General features: G+C 39.7%; 1 protein-coding gene across 4 annotated transcripts in view; it reads left to right on the forward strand.

Annotated features, from left to right (window-relative positions):
- Dclk1 (doublecortin-like kinase 1) overlaps positions 1–18,238 on the forward strand; it is a 346,512-nt gene extending 328,274 nt beyond the window's left edge. For 2 of the 4 annotated variants that reach the window (XM_013031455.1, XM_013031456.1), the window contains one exon: positions 17,807–18,238. In XM_013031455.1, the coding sequence (XP_012886909.1) occupies positions 17,807–17,971 (165 nt within the window). In that variant the 3' untranslated portion in view covers positions 17,972–18,238. Of the gene's footprint in view, positions 1–4,474; positions 4,549–17,806 lie in introns of all 4 variants that reach the window. The other 2 variants (XM_013031454.1, XM_013031457.1) reach the window with 2 other exon arrangements.
- Positions 18,239–19,628: the final 1,390 nt, after the last annotated feature.

The raw sequence follows: 19,628 nt of genomic DNA on the forward strand, positions 1-19,628 counted from the left end.
TCCTTTCTGAACAAAGAACTTGAGACACTCTGATGTTGAAAATGTAGAAATTATTTATGCTACTCAGCCATTCCTTCTGCTCATAAGCAGTACAGAATGGTTAACTCTTTCTCTGGGTGTTTCTATTTTCTTTCTTCTTTTTCTTTCTTGTTTGACTTTGCTAGAGCTACAAATAAAACTAAAGATTAATAAGTGATCTATTTAGCCTGGCCAGTCCCAGATCTCAGTATTCAATATGGGCTTTCAGAATTTGCAAATGGTACAAATGCATGTGTACATGCTGTCGTACTCTTTGCTTAATGTTTCTTAATAGTGAGGTGGCAGATGTGTGGGTAACTGGAACAGAAACAGACTGGCATGTAAACAGAAGGCATACTCTTTCAGGTGTTCCTCAGTACTGCTGAGGTTTAAAATTCTTAAGCTGGTCTTGCTTTCTCTCTCTCTCTCTTAATTCTTTCCACAAAGAACTTAATCCATAGCTTGGTTAGAGTTTTTGGCTATCCACTGATCCAGTCACTTTTGCAAGTAGCAATCTCATCGGGATGCTCAATGAAACCAGCTCTTCTATAGTCTTTTTTCCCCATTGTTCATTGAAGAGACAAGTGTTCCCCAAAACAGCTGGTTTCAGTGGTTCATAATTTTCTTTGGAAGAGGTTGCCAGAACGCTTGTCTATGAAAAGAATGGCTTTTCTGTTCCCACTCAGGTTTTAGTGCTGCTCCGCAAAGTGTCATTGTGTGTTTGCTTTCCTTTTTTCCCCACCCTGGTCTTTTATTTTCCTGAGTCTGCTTAAATTTCCTTGGTTGCTTTCTAATGGTTTGTTCACAGTATTATGGGAGTTCTATCATGAGTGGGGACAGGAACTTCAGGGTGATTTTCCAACTGATGGGCACTACAGATTGGGGAGGGGGGAGGAATTAAACCTGTATAAATTTTGAAACTTAACCTTGGAGTGTTTATTAAAATTTCATCTAACTGGATCTCAAAACACTCCATCTAATATTTGAAGATCAAAAGTCTACTGACTTTTTCCCCCTCTAAGTTTCATGATTGGACCATTTGTAATTCAATTTGGAATGCAAATTTCTCAGTTTGTCACTAACTTGTATGGAAAGCAAATTTCTCAGTTTGTCACTAACTTGTTTTGTATGGAAAGCACACATTAATTATCTATGAAGTGTAAGGTGGCCTGAGTTACACATTGGCTGCATGTTTATTTAATGTGCCTTATCCACTACAAACGTTCAACTATCAACTCAGATTCAAATTAATTTTTGAGAAATAGATCTTTAAAAGTGCCTAGACAGCCCTGCAGCACAATTCACCATTCTGGTTAATACTTCAAGTATGAAAGAGAGTATCAAGCTCAATTTCACAGGCTGTTTTAGGAGAAACTGACCTGCCATATTATGTGCATTTGTACACTTTCTCCCACGTGCTTTTCTCTCAGAAGCATCCCTACCTTCCACAAGAGAAGGCTTCCCAGGGAGTCCACAGGTCTCTGAATGGGGCTGGGAAGTAGAAATGAGTCTGGCTGGCTGCTTTATGACTTTCAGAATAGCATAAATCTTTTTTATTCTGTTCTTAAAGTGCAAACACTAGACATTAGAGAAGGGGTCTGTCAAAAGATGAAAGTGGCCCTGGAATTAAATAATATTCATCCCCAAATCAAATGTGACAGCCCAATAACAAGATTCTGTTGTGAGACGGCATATATAGGTGAGTGGTAGAAAAAACTATATTCTATAACTGCTCTATTCTATAAAAACCATTCCACCGTTTCATAATTCTATACACATATTGACTCATACCATTAAAAGTTCTGTAATTAGCATAACACACTATCATTTCTATTTGATAGTATAGAAAAATTGATTTTGGTATAATTTTCAGACATAATTTTTTCATGCTCATTCATGCTCTTCCTGGACTTTCTAGTATAATGAATTTTATTTTAAACTCCTTTTACTATAGGAGTGAGTTTTTAAATTTACACGTGCCCTTAATAATCTATTCAAAAGCTATTAAAATGTGAGCCAGGCCACCAGTGTTTTATTTCTGTAGTACTAGCAACTCAGAAGCCTGAGATCTAAGGATCTGGTTTGAAGTCAGCCTGAGCAAGAAAATTTGTGAGACTCTTATCTCTAATTAACCACCAATAAACCAGAAGTGGAGTTGTGGTTCAAGTGGGAGAGCACTAGCCTTGAGCACAAATGTTTAGGGGCAGCACCTGAGCCCTGAGTTCAAGCCTCAGGAACAGCACACACATATACAAACACACAATGCTATTAGATTGTAATGTCAGGTAATTTTTCCCTTCAAGAAATCAACAGTTACGTCAGTAGTTTTTACCGGTATATTTCTCTTTAGTTACATGCTTAAGTTACCTGCTACAGATCACAGAGGCTGAGAACCAGGATTTCTGACACATTTTTCCTTAAAATGACAAAAGAAAATGAACTATAACAAACACAGTCTATTCATAGGTATAATTCATGGCATGAGCAGAGTTTAACATGTATGTATGGTTCTGAACCATAGCAGGGTTTTTTTTTGTTCTCATTGTCATTTGTTCCTTCTCTCTGCTCTCATGTCTTACATTAATAAAACCAAAGGAAGGACAAATGATAACTTCATATGAAGGCTACACACAGTCCTCCAGTTGGCCAAGAGAATACTTACCAGCTGGAGGTTGTGAGGGGATCACAGGGAATTTCTGAAAGGAGGAAAGGTGTTCTGACCTTGGGTCAAGCAGTGTGATTAAGTGAAAGCCCATTACTGTCCATAGAATGGCGACATTTTGCCTCTTGGAAAGATCCCATTGTCCCTCTGCTAGCTTTCCCAGTAGTTAGGAGATTTAAAAAAAAAAAAAAAAAGCAGGGAGAAGGGTAAGGGAAACAAAAGGTTATTAAAATGCAATTTATAGACATAAAATGGAATTAGAGATGACATTTTAACGGTGGACTTTGTGAGAGCTGAGGGAAGAGAGGGAGGTCTTATTAGATTTGCTCAGTTTGATGAAGAACCGATGACTAAGATGTCAGTTCCAATTTATTTTTCCCCATTTAAGGCTGTTTATTATTTTAACCAATAATTTTCCTAATGCTTTAAAGTTCTTCTTTTGCATTTTGCTCATGCAAATAGAGCATTTCTGTCTAATTGAACAAATCCATACTAATCAGTGTACATCTAATTGTGATACTGGCAATCAGTTCTGAAAATACCTCATGCCCTGTTATATGGCATATGGCCTGTAGATGGCGGTAGAGAACCAGTTACTATGTAGCCTTCTTTGTGGACTGATTCACCAGCTTGCTGAGAGCAAGCATGCTTCAATTTTTTTTCTGTAAATAAAATAAAATATATTTTTCAACAACATAAAAATCTTACCCTGCTTTCCATGAATACTAGGATAGTCTAGTTTCTAACCAGAACACCAAATCCTTTGAGCACTTTTTCTTTTCTTTTTTTTTCTTTTAGTTAAAATGCCTAGTGCCCAGCCATGTTTTTGAAATGCCTTTGTGAATTTAGAAGTAGAAACTGTCAAGAGCATCAAACCGATGCGACACTTGAAAGAGCTCATGAGCCTCTTTCTAAAGAAAGGTGTACCAGTTGCTTCTTACATGGGCAGAACAGGTGGAAGAGGCAAACAGCATGCTTACTATTCTCTAGGTTTGAGAATTGACTCTTCGATCCCCAGGTAGCCAAAAGTTAACATCTTATTCAAGGATTGAACAACTTTGAGAACTTACCCTGCCTTCTAGTTATTTTACCTTTTGTTAAATTATAAACTCTTAATTACACATATGCAATTTACTATACAGTGAAAAATCTCATGTTATTATCCTTAGTTACACCGAGAAACTTAACTGATAGCTTTATATGATACCTCTTTAGTTCAGAAGTGTAACCAGAATTCATCTTTAAGAATAGCTCTGCTTTTAAGGACCAGCTCTTAAAGAAAGAAATCCAGACTGCTGTGATTTGTGGATTTTTAAAACTTAATTCTTTCTCCCTTGTATTGAATAGTTTTGAAAGCCTTGCATTTAAGCCTCCTAGGGTATCATGGGAGGTGGGGAGTGAGGGTGGGTGTCCAGTCCAGTCTGCTTTCTCTTAGGTGGCTAAAGCAGATTTTGGAATTTCATTTGATTGAAAGCATTTTCCATTCTCTAGCCTATGAAGAGATATTTTTATCTTTTGAAATCGAGAGGGCCTTATTAAATGTACATTCAAAAACCTGTTTGACAGACTAGGTCTAACGAATAGGCTTCCAAGATATTCATGAGGGAAGATTAGTGTCGTTCCCGGCCTTTGTATTTGCAATGTGCAGATTTACCATATTAGCTAGTTGCCCTGCAGAAGAGACATCGTCATTCTATATTACTTACAGAGTTAATGTAGAACAAACTTGGTCTGGAGTCTTAATCCTTTAGCACAATGTTGATCCACTGAGTTCCCCCATTTCTCTCTGCTCAGCTGGACCACGGGTTTACCATCAAGAGATCAGGGTCTTTGGACTACTACCAACAACCAGGAATGTATTGGATAAGGTATGAGATGGTGCAGCTCAACAGTGTTTCCATGGCAACGTGCTGGCAGTCTCCATTAACCAGTTCCTTCAGTGGATAAACATGCTTTTGATTTGTTATCCAGTCCATATGCTGCTTTATCAGTTTCATTTTAATCTTGATTGAGATGCCACACCCCCTCATTCCTTTTTTTCACCCATTATTCACACTGACATTTGCCAGCTTTCTTTCCATTGCACATGCTCAGTATCAATTTTCCTTACGGTTAAAAGGACAGTATATTTCGTGCTGATGCCAAAGCATTTTGCCTGGTGTTGCTAATTCAAACAATGATTTGCAGTGCTCTTCTGTCCTTGGCTAAATGGAAGAACAATAGCACCGTAGTATATATTCTATAGAAGTATATACTGTCATTTTAAAGTCATCAACCTTGACCTTCTTAGATGGATGAAACAATGCATTTACACGTTAGTGGTAGAAGCGCCTCCAAGTGCAGTGGACTAATAGAATGCATTGTGTGTGTCAGTGAGCTTGTGTTTTCCAAGTATCCACCTTTTTGTTTTGTTTTTGTTTTCTTGTTACCTCCCCCTACCCCACCCCCAGAAATCCCTCTATGTCCGAGCTATTGCATGAATTGACTTTTCAATATTTTGCAAACTGTCAGATGATTTAGCCGGCTTCTGCTCAAGCAAAAAGGTCTATGGGTGATGATGGTTTTTCTTTCAAAGCAGGTTATGAATTCTATCCCATCATTTTCTATTCCAGTCAATGGTCCTGGCATTTTCTGCCAGGGGCATTGTGCATGTCCCTTTTAAACTATCCACAAACAGGATGGGTTTTGATGGTTTGAGAACTGAAGCCTTAGAAGTTCTAGGGAACTTCTCTTCTCTATCTTAATGTCTCTGACTTGGTCTCCAGGTAAAGCTCCCTGTCTTAATGTTTACTAAGAAAAATTCCACCAATTTTGGCCCTTTGTTTTTCTCAAGTGATGAAGTCTATCAGCAGTGATACACTGTCAGGCATTGTCTCCTGGATTAGACTACCAAGTTTTTTAAAGGAAAAATATATAGATACATGTGCATATATATTAGATATAATTTTAGCCTTTAATTATGTCTGCCTATTTTTTCTATTATGACATATCCCCCCCAAAAAAAAGATTTAGACCAGCACAAAAGGGCTCACTCTGACAACTGTTCAAAATATACCAGTGTCATGATCATTTTCAAATCTGCTTGAAGCACAAAAATACCCAAGTCTCACTCACCCAAGTCATTTTTTTCAGGGAAGATTATTTGTATTTTGAGGATTGATATGCCCCATCAAAGTGCACATTCACCTTCTAATTTACTTAAGTAAACTAGTTGAATGGACTTAGAAAGAATTGGCTTTATTTTTTTTATCCTTGCTTGGCGTGGGAGGGAGTTGGGGAGGAGGTTGTGGATTAATCTGGATTTGCCTTTGTGCAGACTCTACCTTTTGCCTTAACATGGAAGACGCTTCACCACATCCTTTACAGTTTTACAAAAAGATAATATAGAGGCAAACACGTGCAAATCTCATCAATGGATTTTCACAGACTGAAAGCACCCCTCTTAGCAGTTTGTATATCAGCTCAAAATATTCTCAGCACCCCCAAGAAAACCCTTCCCAAGGCCTTTCTAGGACAGTCACTTCACTCCAGGGCTAAACATTGACCCCAGAGTCTAGCCACTTTAATTAGCCTGGCTGAGCTTTGTACATCCTATAAATTGAATCATACCACACTCCAGCCTTGTTTAATTGTATGTCTTCTATCCTCAGGCATATTCACCAGACATATATGTGTAAAGTTGATATACAATTAGAAATACACATCAAGTATGTCTAATTACAGTTGTGTGGATTTGTACAATAAAATATTACACTCTGACATTCATCTCATCAAAACAAAACAAAAAAAAGGATAAACCTCTAGAATTAAATGACTAAATTGGAAAGATTAAGGGTAGGTAGGCATTACCAAGTAAATCTACTAATTGATACCTGTGGCCAAGTATAAAAAGGCCATTTAACTAAAATTCTAGTGATGGCTTTCATCAACAGACAAAATGACACATCCCTGAATAATGGGCAAGAGCAGATGGGAGATCATCTCTTTTTTCTTCCACACATGAACTGCTCTGTTTTCCAGCTGAGGGCAGTAACAACAATGTTTATAGTTAATGCTGCACTAAACAGTGCACCCAGTATGTAAAGCTAAATGGGAGAAATGATGCTAAAATACTCATCGCCATCAATGCTTAATTAGGAAGTTTTATAATGCCATTTAGCCCCAGAACGAGCACACTCTCCTCAGCAATTGCAAATGCTTGCCTTTTATCTCCATGAAGTGGGAGCATTTGTCTAACCACAGTGGCAGCCAACTTCCCAACATAAACAATCATTACAGGCAAACATCCCCACTCCCAATTGTGGCGTTTACAAGCGCTTGTGGCTGTTTTCACTACTCTGAGCAAAGCAAGCTTGCATAAGGGCGTAAGCTGGAAAACCCATCTCTTTGGGATTCCTAGAATTAACAGGATCCTCTTCATTGAATTTGTGGCAACTCCATTTTGGAGAAATGGTGGTGATCCATTCACCTCTTTCTGTCCTTCACAGAATGCTGCTCTCAAAATGCAGCAAGGGACGAGGGGGTGGCAGGGAGGTTACAGCCTGCTTATCTAAGAAACTTTACTCCTGTCACCCAGAGTCCAGGGGACAAAACTTCCTGGGCTATTTCCTACTCCTAGGGCTCATGAAGCCATTGCTGGTCCCTGAAGCAAGTTGCTAAAAACTATTTACATCCTGCTACATTACCCTCACCTCCTGAAGATGTGTCATTATCCAAAAGGGACACTGTCACAGGCTAGTCTCCAGTGAGGCTGGTCCCTGTGGCCAGTAGTATAGTCAAAGAATCCTGCATTTCAAGCACACAGAACAGGGTAGTACAATTAAGCAAAACCAGAATCAAAAAGAGACCTCAGCTAAAAAAGCTCCCTAAGATGAAATAGTAAGCAAGGACAAAAGGATGGTAGGTTTCCCGGGCATGCCACGTCTAAAATGTGCATATTGGAGCACCATCCTAAAACAGTGAATAATGAGGCAGAGCGGTGGCAGCCGTGCACCATCTTCGCAGAGCTATTAAATGCTGTCATGGCTGGTTGTTAAAAGGAATGGGGTCGGTTAAATGCATCTTGCTCTGTTCAGGTCTTGAAAGAATTGTTCCACGGAAGACAGGGAGGAATCTCAGCGTGGTAGGACAAGGGCTCTGGGGTGAATCTTGGCTAGCAGCAGCCAAATGCACACCGCATGTTGAAATGCACTGGGTTGCAGGTTGCTTCGTGGCAAGTTGCCTTGGCCTGGCTTTGCTGAGTGAGAACAGGCTCCCTGCTGAGTGGCAGAAGCTGCCAGAAGGAAGGGCAGATGCCTCTGTTCCAGCCAGGAATTAGTCACCCAGTCTCACACACACACACACACACACACACACACACACACACACACACACACACACACCTCCTTGTGAGGCTCCCTCTGTAACAGAAAGACTTGGAGCGAAGTGTTGATATTGTTGTTGTTGTTGTTTTAAGCATACATTTAATCTTCCAAAACCACTCAAACTTCAACCATAGGGAAGTCTCTGGAAACACTGAGGAGTAGTCTTGGAGTTGTACTTTGGTACTCACCAGTGAGTTATCAGTCTAGGAAGCTCAAAAGTGGAGTGAACTCTATGCCTTTTATAGTGACATGAATGCTTGAAAGAAATGGGGGGAAAACAAACCATTGGGTTGTGTTTTCCCAAGTCAAACAGGTGGCTTTGCTGGCTGAGGTTTTACTTTTGTTTTGTCTTCCAAGGCTCCTTAAGGGAAAGCTGCAACAATATAGATGGGTTATTGTTGTTGTTGTTTGTTCTTTGCGGCAGCCTAAACTTTGCTATGCAGCCCAAATTGACCTTGAATTTGGGATCCTCTGCTTCATCTCATGATTTTTAAATGTAGAGTATGGCATAGCACCCAACACTCAGCTTATAGATCTTTTTTTTTAATTTTTAATAAAGTTAGTTTTCTTGTCACTAGAAATAAGAGAATCTCAAGGCATTCTTACTCCATGGGTTAAATTGAAGTGATACTGTTTGTTTACCTGAGATTCTTCACAGAACTTACTAATGACTGAAAGTTACATGGTGGCAGCATATTTATTTTGAGTTTATTTTCTTTGTTTTTCATTGAAAAGTAAATATCCAAATGCTTTTCTACATATTCATTCCTGTCCCATTTAGGGACTGTTATTAGTGATATTCATAGTTGTGATTCAGACTTTCTTAGGTATAAATGTGCAGGAAAGAATTCAAAGAACTTAATCATAAGTACTGGCATACATTAGTGTGAATATCTGCATATTAGACTTATGCAGTTCTCAAATACATATGAAACACAAGCCACTTTTAGAGTGACCTTGGGAAAGTCACATTCTTCTCTTTGATTTTTCATTTTCCCATCTATTAAAAAAAGGAATAATGATAGTCATCTTCTAAAATGGTGGAAAGGATTAAATGTGCTGTGTGTGCACTCGAGCCTTCACAGACCCAGCCCATAGCCCCACTCATGTTTTCCTCTCATCCAAGAAAAAGAAACTCACTTCTTGGAAGAGACAGATTCTTCTGAGAAAATTGGTCTTTCTCAAGATCAGAATCATTTGTTACAAAGGCAGAAGCATGAACGTTTTTCATGCTTTAATCAGGGTAAACTACAGACAAACATCTAATATTTTTCTTAGGTGTTTATAATAGTAAATTTCACTTCAGGTAGCCAAACTCTGAATGTTGTTTTGTAGAGTTGAATAAGCCAACTATGGTTAAGGAGCCACATCTGTTCCATTACCTGTTTTGGTAAATAAAGTTTTATTGGAACAGAGCCACATAACTTCCATTTACGTATTGTCTATAGTTACTTCTGCCTTACAGTGGCAGATTTGAACAGTTGTGTCTGAGACATATGGCCCGGAAGCCTAAAATATAAGCTGTCTGGCCCTTTTCAGGAAATGCTTCCCAACCCTTATTTAAAGGGAGAATGTTTGTAAATTCAGAGGTCTCACTTACTAAGAATGCAAGCCCCATGAGAACAGGAATGTGGCTTGTTAAAACCTGTATATCAACTACCTAGTAGAATTCTTTGCACACAGTAAGCCTTCAGCAAACATTTTTTAAGTTGCTGAATGAGCACTTAAACTCTCCAGAAAACCAAGGGTGATTCTTCTCTTGATTTTCAAGATAGAGGTGCTTTGAAGACTTTAGAATTCTTTAAAAAAGATTAGACATTGAAACTGCATTACGGTATTCTAGGATGATGTACCATTCTTAGAAACTCAGTAGTAAGCGTTTCAGAAAAAGCTGAAAAAAACAATGAAAGGAGTTACCCCTGATTCACCTGCTGGGTAAGTTCAAAATCTGCGCAGATTTTCTGGGGGGGGGTGCCACTTGTCTGTGGCAATTCTTTAGCAACTTAGCATGTTACAAATCAAACAAGATGTCAGGGAATTAGGAGTTGCAGAGCAGAGTAAAGCATGTGAATTTTGTTTTCTGACAGGCTGAAATCAAACCCCTCTAATGGTCATAATAACCCTGTGATGGGAAGCCATCAGAAACTCATGACAGACCTAAACCAGTTGAGATTTCCTTAAGAACCAGGTCAGCGGGGAGAGGCTGATGTTTAAGATCGCTGATGCAGAAGTAGAAGATCAGGTCTCCCAGGAAAACGAGGAATACTTAAGAGAGTCACACCATGAAAGCAGCTTGAAAAGCTACCCAATTATATCCCATGTAGGCCATTTCCTGTTTCAATGGTCATCTTTTCTCTAGGACAAATCTAGACCATGTCTTCAGATTCTCTCTAGTTCATGGCAAGGACTTCCAAAAGGATGCAAATGCAAAACAAAAGAGAAGAATAATAAGCAGGAGAGCAAGCCCAGTAAAAAGGAGGAGGGGGAAGGAGATGTCCATTGATTTGTCAGTTTAATTTTACTAGCAAGCAAAACATTTCTGAAATGGCAAGCAAATCATAACTTCGTCTCTACAGAGAGAGGGGAAGCAAAGGAGAGAGTTCCTGAGATGAATGCCCCAGCACAGGCACACTTGGTTTAGTCTCCTAGGTAGTATGAATAATGGATGGCCTAAAAGGCAAAATGCACAATAATGTTCTTTTATTAATGAAATGAAGACTGTATGTGATGGCTAGCAATAAATTAAGAAACAAAAAAAAAAGAAAAAAAATGAGGGAAAGCAGTCAGCGTTTGCCTTTGAAAAATGCAGTTACTTAAATCCAATAATTACTGCCACGACAGAACACATTGCCTCACAAATAAAATGAGGTACATCCCTTGTGAATCCTGCCTATATTTCTGCAGAGTGGAAATAATATTTTTGATCCATAGACTGCGAGGCCTATTGTTTGCAGAGGGACAACATCACCCATTGAGGTAGATGGATGATGTTATTAAGCATATTCATAGCATTTCATAGGTGAAAAGTTTCCCTGGGGAGCATGCCTAGTTGCCCCCCCACCCTACTTCAGTCTGTGAAAGTAGAAATGGGGACTCAATGTATTTAGAAAACATACGCGAGGACACATAATTAGCTGAGCTAGGACAGAAAGCTAATTTTCTTGACTTCTACCTACTGCTGTTTTCATAGGGATTAAGCTAAGGCTCTTAAGAATTACAGAGATGTAGGATGATTCTAAGAAGCAAAAACAAAGTTAATACTGCAGTTCGTGTTCTTGATTCATTCCTGACCTCTCTTCTCCATTGCTATGCTTTGCCTATGCCATTGCATAGGGTACCTCAGCTGGGTAGTTTGGGTGTGCTTGTGCTGATTTCCCGATCTAGTGTCGGAAAAAAGGGATTTGGAATATCTGAGCAGAGTGTGGAGGACAGTATTATTTCACAAGGGTCAAGTCAGGCCAAATTCATTAGATATATCTCTTGTTGGAATCAATCTCCTGGTTAGGTAAACACTGCCTTTTGTTTATTTATGCCTGGTGTGGAAGCAGACCCAGAAACATGATGGATTTTAATATCACCAATATTTCCAGCCACAGTGTATGCAGCCACCTGAATTGTGCTGGGGGTAACTGGCTTTATTTTTCCATTCCTCAATTTTTGTACTTGCTCTAGTAGCTGCCAGGTGTTCTGTGATAGTCTTGTAGTTCGAGGTGGGGATATACAGCATTGCTTATGTGCCTGACAGGTTTATATTAGTCTGTTTCTCTATGTCATTTTATTTTATCAGCTCTCAGTGCCATTGACCATCTCCCTGCTCCTCCACCCACCCCCTACCCCACAGGCCAGTTTATAGCTCTCAGCCACTATATACTGTGGAACTTGGCATCCTGCACATTTTTGAAGGCACTTGGTTAAAGATTTGTATCTGGTTACCATTGGTCACCACCAGAATCTCAGGAAATTTCTTGCTAACCCGTGCTAATTAGCACCAGCATGTGGTAATGCAACCTTTAGATTCTCTTAGGAGCTCTTAATGAAGTGGGAACTTCAGTGAGGAGGCATTTGGGATTTCTACTGCATTCCCACAAGTACTGGCTCCAACCCAGCCACAAACCATGAGCAAATAATGAATACAGTAAGAAATCTGTTAAGTCTTAGGTGTTAATGAAGCATCAAGCCTGCCTGTACTTCAGGCGATCCTCACCTTGTAAGGACAGGCAGTGAGGAGGAGATAGCCCCTTTTCTAAGACATGGATGAACACTTGGTGATTGACAAAGAGTGAAGCTGCCTCTCTGTTCATTCAGAAATGGCCAAGAATTTAAATTTGTGATGCACATTTCAGATACTTCAGATGCTTTGAAAAAGGTCCGCAGTTCTACAATACATGTTTAAGGACAAAATATCTCGAAGAGTGTCTAACAAGAGGTAGTTGTATTTTTATTGTGGAGTTCTTCCCTTCTAAGTAGTTCATAATTTGACTGCAAAAGATGAACTGCACGAATTTTAGAACAAGTTAATTTTAGCATCATAAATAAACATCTATAGCTATCGTGTAGGGCCATGCTTATTGTGGTAAGAAATTGGACCCTCATCAACATTGTAGAGTGGATAAGTGCATGAGTAGGAGATAATTTAAATTTTATCTGGCATTAAGAATTTGAAGCCAGGCACCCGTGGCTCATGCTTGTAAATCGTAAACTCTTATCTCTAATTAACCACCAGAAAACCAGAAGTGGGGCTGTGGCTCAAGTGGAAGAGCACTTGCCTTGAGCTGAAGAGCTCAGGGACAGGGCCCAGGCCCAGAGTTCAAGCCCCACCAAAAAAAAAAAAAAAAGAATTTGATCAGCCAGGCCTTGGTGGTTCGCACCTGTAATTTTAACTATTCAGAAAGCCAAGATCTGAGAATTGAAGTTTGAAGCCAGCCCAGACAGAAAAGTACATGAGACTCTTCAACTAAGCAGCAAAAAGCTGGAAGTGGAGGCATGGCTCAAGTGGTAGAGTGCTGGCATCAAGCAAAAAAAAGCCAAGAAAGAGAGTAATGCCCTGATTTCAAGCTCCAGTACTAGGGTGGGGGGAGGGGAGAGGAGAAGAGAAGAATTTGACCATATTGAAAACATACATTATATTCTTAAATATATAGATGTATATATATTTATATCCTTTAATATATTTTTAATACTCTTAACTTCTTACTCTTTGGTGTTATAGAGTTGCTTTGGGTTCTATTCTTATTGTTATTCAGTAAGTACATAATGGACCCCTAAAATTCGTTATTAATTAAGACACATGTAACACATGCCTAATATGTGTCCATAGTCTGCTAAGTATCCTGGGAAATAAATGGAGATTTCAAATTGTACCATAGAGGAATTTACACAGCACTTGAGAAGTATGTACAAAAAAGATAAGAGCTCAATATACAAGTAAGTCTCCAAAATTCAGCCAATACATTCTTGCCTGAGGGGATTATGTTTTGTTTTTTTTAAAAAGACAACAACAAAAAAGGTATGATGCAGTAAGTAAAATGTGATCAAGTCTTGGAGAATAAATAAAATTGACTGAGCAGAGGAAAAGAAAGGTCCTTTCAGGTTGGTGAATAGCTTGAATCAAGATATAGAGGTAAAAATAATTTAAGTATATTCAACAATCTATCAGTTAGGACTATTTTGATAGCAAGTGAAGAAAACCCAAACTAAACTGGCTTAATCCCAATGGAAATTTATTAGGTTACATAACCAGAAAGGTCTGTGGAAGAGATATGGCTTCTTGATAAATGGAGTAGCTACTCAGTCAAAGTTTAGTTTTTCTCTCTGTTCTTCCACCCTGCTACCCTGAGTCTTGACATCATGTAGTACCAGGATGTAATAAGCAGCTCCAGACCTATTGTCCTCTCAAAACTGGGATTCATTGTAAAGATGAAGTCACAACAAGAGTTCCAACACATTCCACCACAAACTAGGTTGTACCCATCCTGAGTGAGTCATGAGTATGGAGAAATGCAGTCAGCTCAGGCTTGCTCCTCAACCTGGCCCTGCCCCAAAGATGGGAAGGTCACCTTCACTGGATTCACTATGGGAATAGAGTGATGTCTAAAGGGAAATTAAGATACAGTTCATTTAAGTAAGCAGAGTAACAGGTCATCTCTCCTAGAAGACCCAATGTCCATTGAAAGAAGACAATGAGCCTACTAATGTCAAAGAATCATTTTCAGTAACAACGGGAACTAGACACTGGAAATTTTTATTGCAAGTACAGTACCAGGGCTAGGACAAGAAATTAGATTTTATGAGGAAATTCTGAATAAATTGGACCTTCTGCAAATTGACCTGTCAGCGGTGTGCAGAATGTACTGAAGGTTGGACACCCCCGCAAGATACAGGTGACCTCTGCTGGACTTCCCCATATTTCAAAAGCCAGAGAGTTCATAGAGTATCTGTTAGGTGCTATGAATGGTAAAGAACAATGAGAAAACTCCAGGACTTGATCAAAGAGTCCACAAGGTGGTGAGGAAAGTGGCTGATCGTATGGGAGACAAGGCACATACACAGGACTATTATAGGAACCAAGAAGGAAGAAGCCCCTAACGTGAACTAAGGTGGGACAGTAGTGAGTCTGGCTCAGGGAGAGGAATCACCCTCTGACACATCTGTAGGGGCAAATGAGTTGGGAACATTGGCCATTTGCTGCACGCTCTGAGACTATTTAGAATATCTACCTGAGTAGACTACATCTCAGTCATGAGCCTTAGCTCTCTCTAGGAATTTGTAGACCCTGAAATTCAGAATAAGTTGAATTCAGTGGATCCTGACTTTTTTTTCCTAAGAAAGTTTTTTTTCTTTTTTTCTTTTTCCTAACCAGTAATGTGGGAACATCCTTGATTTTTAGCCTTTGATTCTGCCTGGGTCCATTTCTCTCCCCAACCCACATTGGATGAAAACAGGAGTGATATACTGGCTCCAGGGTCTCTATTTTATTCTATTTCAATAGATTTCGGAGTAAATAGGAGGAGTGAGTTCTGTTCTTAGCATGGTAACTGTAGGAAAGTCTCTCCACACCTCAGTTACCAGCCTGTAGAGACACCAAGTTGGACAAACAAGCTTTATAACGCCTCTTTCAACTCTTTAAGAGTCGATCAATTCAATAGAAACAACTACCTTTATTCCCTTATTTCATGACATGTGGTTATGGCCAACATGTCTTTCCAAAAACAAGTGTCATAAGGACACAGGAGAACCATTCAGCAGAAAGTTTGGGAGTGTGGAAGTTCATTGAAAAAGGGGAACATTCAGAAAGCTGTTAGCTGGGAACACTGGTAGAGAGGCAGAACTAACTTTAACTGGAGACAGGGAGCAGGGCAAGGGGTCCTAGATAGAGGGACAAGCAAGGCAGAGCATATGATTGCCCTTGTAAGGATTTGAAGAAATAAAAATGAAAAGGAGGGTTATGGGACTGTCCATTCAGAGGCTTAACATGAACGCTAATAGCACCTTTGTAAATTGAATTATGACATTTATCAATGTGACCTGAAAGAAATGATTAAATGATCATAAATATCATAAAATTGTAAGTACAAACCAAGAATTATTATGGATGAATAGCTTCAGAAACCTCAGCAAGAGCCAAAGGTAGATGTCAATTTAAACAAGCGAATCGTTGAATGCATTAACCATCAAAACCAAGCTCAGAGATAAGTTGTAACAAGGGCTTCATTTTGCATTGCTTTCCTCTGATCTGCAGTTACTTTGTAAGTAAAACTATCAAAATGTACAGGAATAGCAGAAGACCTAATATTTCTGGAAGCCTTGGCTATTTAGACAGCATGTCAGTGTCCAGGTTTACCTACAGCACTCTGTAAAATGATGAAGGAATGATCCCCTCACTCCATATTTAACAGATGAGTGAACAGAATGAATGGTTCACACAGCCAGCCACAGACAGAGCAGGCACAAAATTTCTGACCACAGTCCTGTGTGCTTTTCTTCCTCACCTCTGACTGTCTGTGTCCACTGCATAGAATTCAGTCCAACACCAATGAGTTATTTTATTCTGCCTCAAGAAGGTAGAAATAGACATACTTTTTATGACCAGGAGAAGAGTTTATATTACCCTTGGATTAACTACAGAATGCTTTTTATGTAAGTCAGACTAAATAGACATCTGTTTTCTACAAACATTCAATTCCATACAAACAGAACATTTTCAGTTTACTTTGAAAGCAAAATACCATGTGTTGTAACTTTACAATGTTTTAAATAAGGTTAGGAATTTAGGTTTATGACACTGAAAATTTCATAAAACTGATGGCTATAAGACCAAGAATTATATACACTACACAAGGGTCCTTAAAAACTCGACAAGCCAAGAGCCAAAGGTAGATATTTCAGCAGAGCAGTGATTGAATCACTGTGTTAGCAATCTAGCTAAGCTAGAGGTGAATTATTGAAGTTTATCACCCTTATTGGTTTGTAACGCTCTTATTCAGCGTGTGGATAGTTTTTAAAGTAGAACAGCTCAGCCTAACGAAGCCATTTATTGTGCTGGTTCTACGTACTGTCTCTATTGCTCCATTTATTACTTCATTTTGGAACTTTGATTGCTCTATTTTAGATCTAAGAGCATTCTAATGCTATACTGCAACTGTATAAGGGGCTTAGTTTTCCCTTTGTTCTCAGAACCAGGCTAGCTATAAATTTATCTCAGTTCTTTGAAGAAGCCCACTGTAAATTTTCCAGAGGAAAAATGGCGGCAGAGATCCCAGTCCAGGAAAAATAATCTCTTAAAAGCAGAATAACCTTCAGGCTACGTCCTCTTAAACAGGGACTTTCAAACAAGGACGCCTTCAACTTTTATATGTGTTCTATATTTCTCTTCAGGTTTTTGTACCTGTTCTGCTGTCTGTGTGAGGTTTCGCTGTAATGACCCTATTCCTCCCTACACCCATTAAATCCGAGATGAAGTCATGCTGGTCCCCATTCTGCTGTTGTAATAACTTCCAGAACTGTATTCAGATAGCACATCCTGGGTTTCCTCAGGAAAATGAGGCACAGAGATTGAAAATAATATTACTCACCAAAAGAATATCTCAGTTCCATACACTGCCACAGACTGACAAAAATGAACCTTGCAAAGTGAAATGCATTGGACAGTCTCAATTTGGGTTCATTGCATTCAAAACTTGGGGTTTGATTTCAGGCACTGGTTTCATTCAAATTAAACCGAACCTCCCCAGAGGTTCAGCCACCCTCCCTCACCAATTGATAAGATCATTTAGAAGGAAGAGATGCTAAAGATAGGGTGAGCTTGTGGCTCTGTTTCAGTGTCTTACAACATCACCGCCTTTCACCTTTATTATTCAGCGGCTCTGCGTCAAGTGTTGACCACTGTGGCCTGTGAAGCATTACTACATATCACTGCCAAACGTCTTTGGCTCCCATGTACCAAAGGAGGGGCTCTGGCTAGGCTGGGAGCCAGCAAGGGTAATAGATGTGGAGGTGGCAGAAGTCTGGGTAGAGTCCCAAAGTGTGACATCATCCATCCTGCCTGTACCTAAGGGCTTCTTGACCAGTTCCCCATTAAGAGCTTTCTTTCGGAGTATAGGAACTTCCCAAGAGTGGTTAATTGTGAACCAGAGTGAGCCATAATGGGGAGGTTAACTTGACCAAGCTTATTATTTTTTTTTCTTCTCTCATAAAGTACTAGAAAGAATCTCGTGCCATTTCCCTCGGCCTAATTGTCCTCTTTCTCATTTTATGCCCCTGCTAGACCACCGCTCTTGATAAGGAGAGGCAGGTTTTCCGACGAAGACGCAACCAGGATGTGAGAAACCGGTTCAAGGCCCAACCAGCCCCTCCGGAACTCAACTCGGAATCTGAAGACTACTCCCCCAGCTCCTCCGAGACTGTTCGCTCCCCCAACTCACCCTTTTAATGAGATCCTTTTACTCAAAGTCCTGGCTTAACCCTTTGAGACTCTGAGATTTTTTTTTTCAACCCCTCCCCCCCCAAAAAAAATTTTTTTTCTGTAAAAACAGTTTCATCTGATCTCTCTAGCCCTCAATGCCGGAACGGCAGAACAAGAAATGTGTTTTGGGGTACCTTTGTAGCGATTTCCTACCGATAGACATGGCATGTGGTATTTTGGGAAGATGGTCATTTGCTGCTTATCTGGTCCTCAAAGGGTTAAGGTCAATTTGCATTAAAACACGCACACACACACGCACACCACACACACACACACACACACAGAAGGAATAAGTGTGTTCATCAGTCAAGCCAGGATCTGCAGTATGTAATATAGCATGTGAACCCTCTGAGTACATAGAATTTTATGGTAAACTCTTCCTTGCTGGGGAGTTTTTCAAGCACTATTTCTAAATTTTACTGCAGATCAAGGGGTGTTATGAAGATACCAAAATGTCTAGATAAGAAGGGTATCTAGAATTTTTCTCTTGCTTATCCTTTGCTGTGAGTTTAGAACATGAGATAGGTTTATAACTCCAGCATATATTCAACCCTGTTTCCTAGAACACAGATCCTATAAAGAAAGGGAATTTTTGCTTTAGAAGTATAAAGGACTTCTGTATAATAGAGCTCTCCATCTGGAATGGAGGGAATTGTGTTTCTGGCAGCCTAACCCAAGAAATGGACAGTGCCCCCACCCCCCCGGAATTGTCTCCAGGTCGCCCCAGAAATGCTGCTTTTTACATCTACTGCTGCTGCTAGTACTGGTGCGGACCTATCACAGTTTGTCTCCTACCTGGGGAGCAAAGGTCTGTCTGCTCATGATCAGACATGGACAGGACAGACACAAGCAGTGGGAAAGAGCAATACATCACCAGGTGCTGTGGAGGGCTGGAATTTCAAACAGAAAGAGGGAACATACTTCTGTGCTTTTTATTTATTTTTTTTCACCTACCTTTTTATTCGTGATACCGCAACCATCAGTGTGAAACCCTTGCAGAGTATGAGGTCCATTCAGTGGAGAGCTGGGGCAAAAAGGAGGCAAGAGACAAGGGCTTTGTAAGGTGATTGAGGGGAAATCACAATGAGAACACAATCTAGAATGTTCTAAAAAGGAATTTAAAGAGATAAAACCAATTCTGCCAGCACCTTTAGGTTGTAGTCTCCCAGGAAGAACAGAATAAAACACCTGGAAGACACCCCAGAAGATGAGAATATATATAATGTCACTGTCTTTAGTGTCTTTAGCTGTCCAGAAAGACATACTGTTTTTCTGTCTCTGGGACAAATTCTGTCCAAGGCCCATATTTTCACTCCTGTTATCAAAATTGCCTCTCTAGGCCTGTGTCTCCAGGCTTGAGTTTCTTGTAGAGTGTATCAGATTTCAGAATGTGGGGCTGCTGCTTCCTGTTTATTATGGCAGTGCTCAGAAAGTATACAGGGGGTCTAACTCAAATGGCCTCCTAAGGTTTCCTCGCTTTGTAATACGAGAGACAACAGTAATTGATATCTCATGGAATTTGTGCCTGAATGGTGAAACAGTAACTCATTTTTTCTTCAATTTTTCATGTATTTTAATATCCAAGAGTCTTGAACAGCTTTTCTCAAGTCAGATCTTTCTTTTC

This window comes from Dipodomys ordii, unplaced genomic scaffold (genome assembly GCF_000151885.1).
Source record: "Dipodomys ordii isolate 6190 unplaced genomic scaffold, Dord_2.0 Scaffold140, whole genome shotgun sequence".
Classification (NCBI taxonomy): Eukaryota; Metazoa; Chordata; class Mammalia; order Rodentia; family Heteromyidae; genus Dipodomys; species Dipodomys ordii.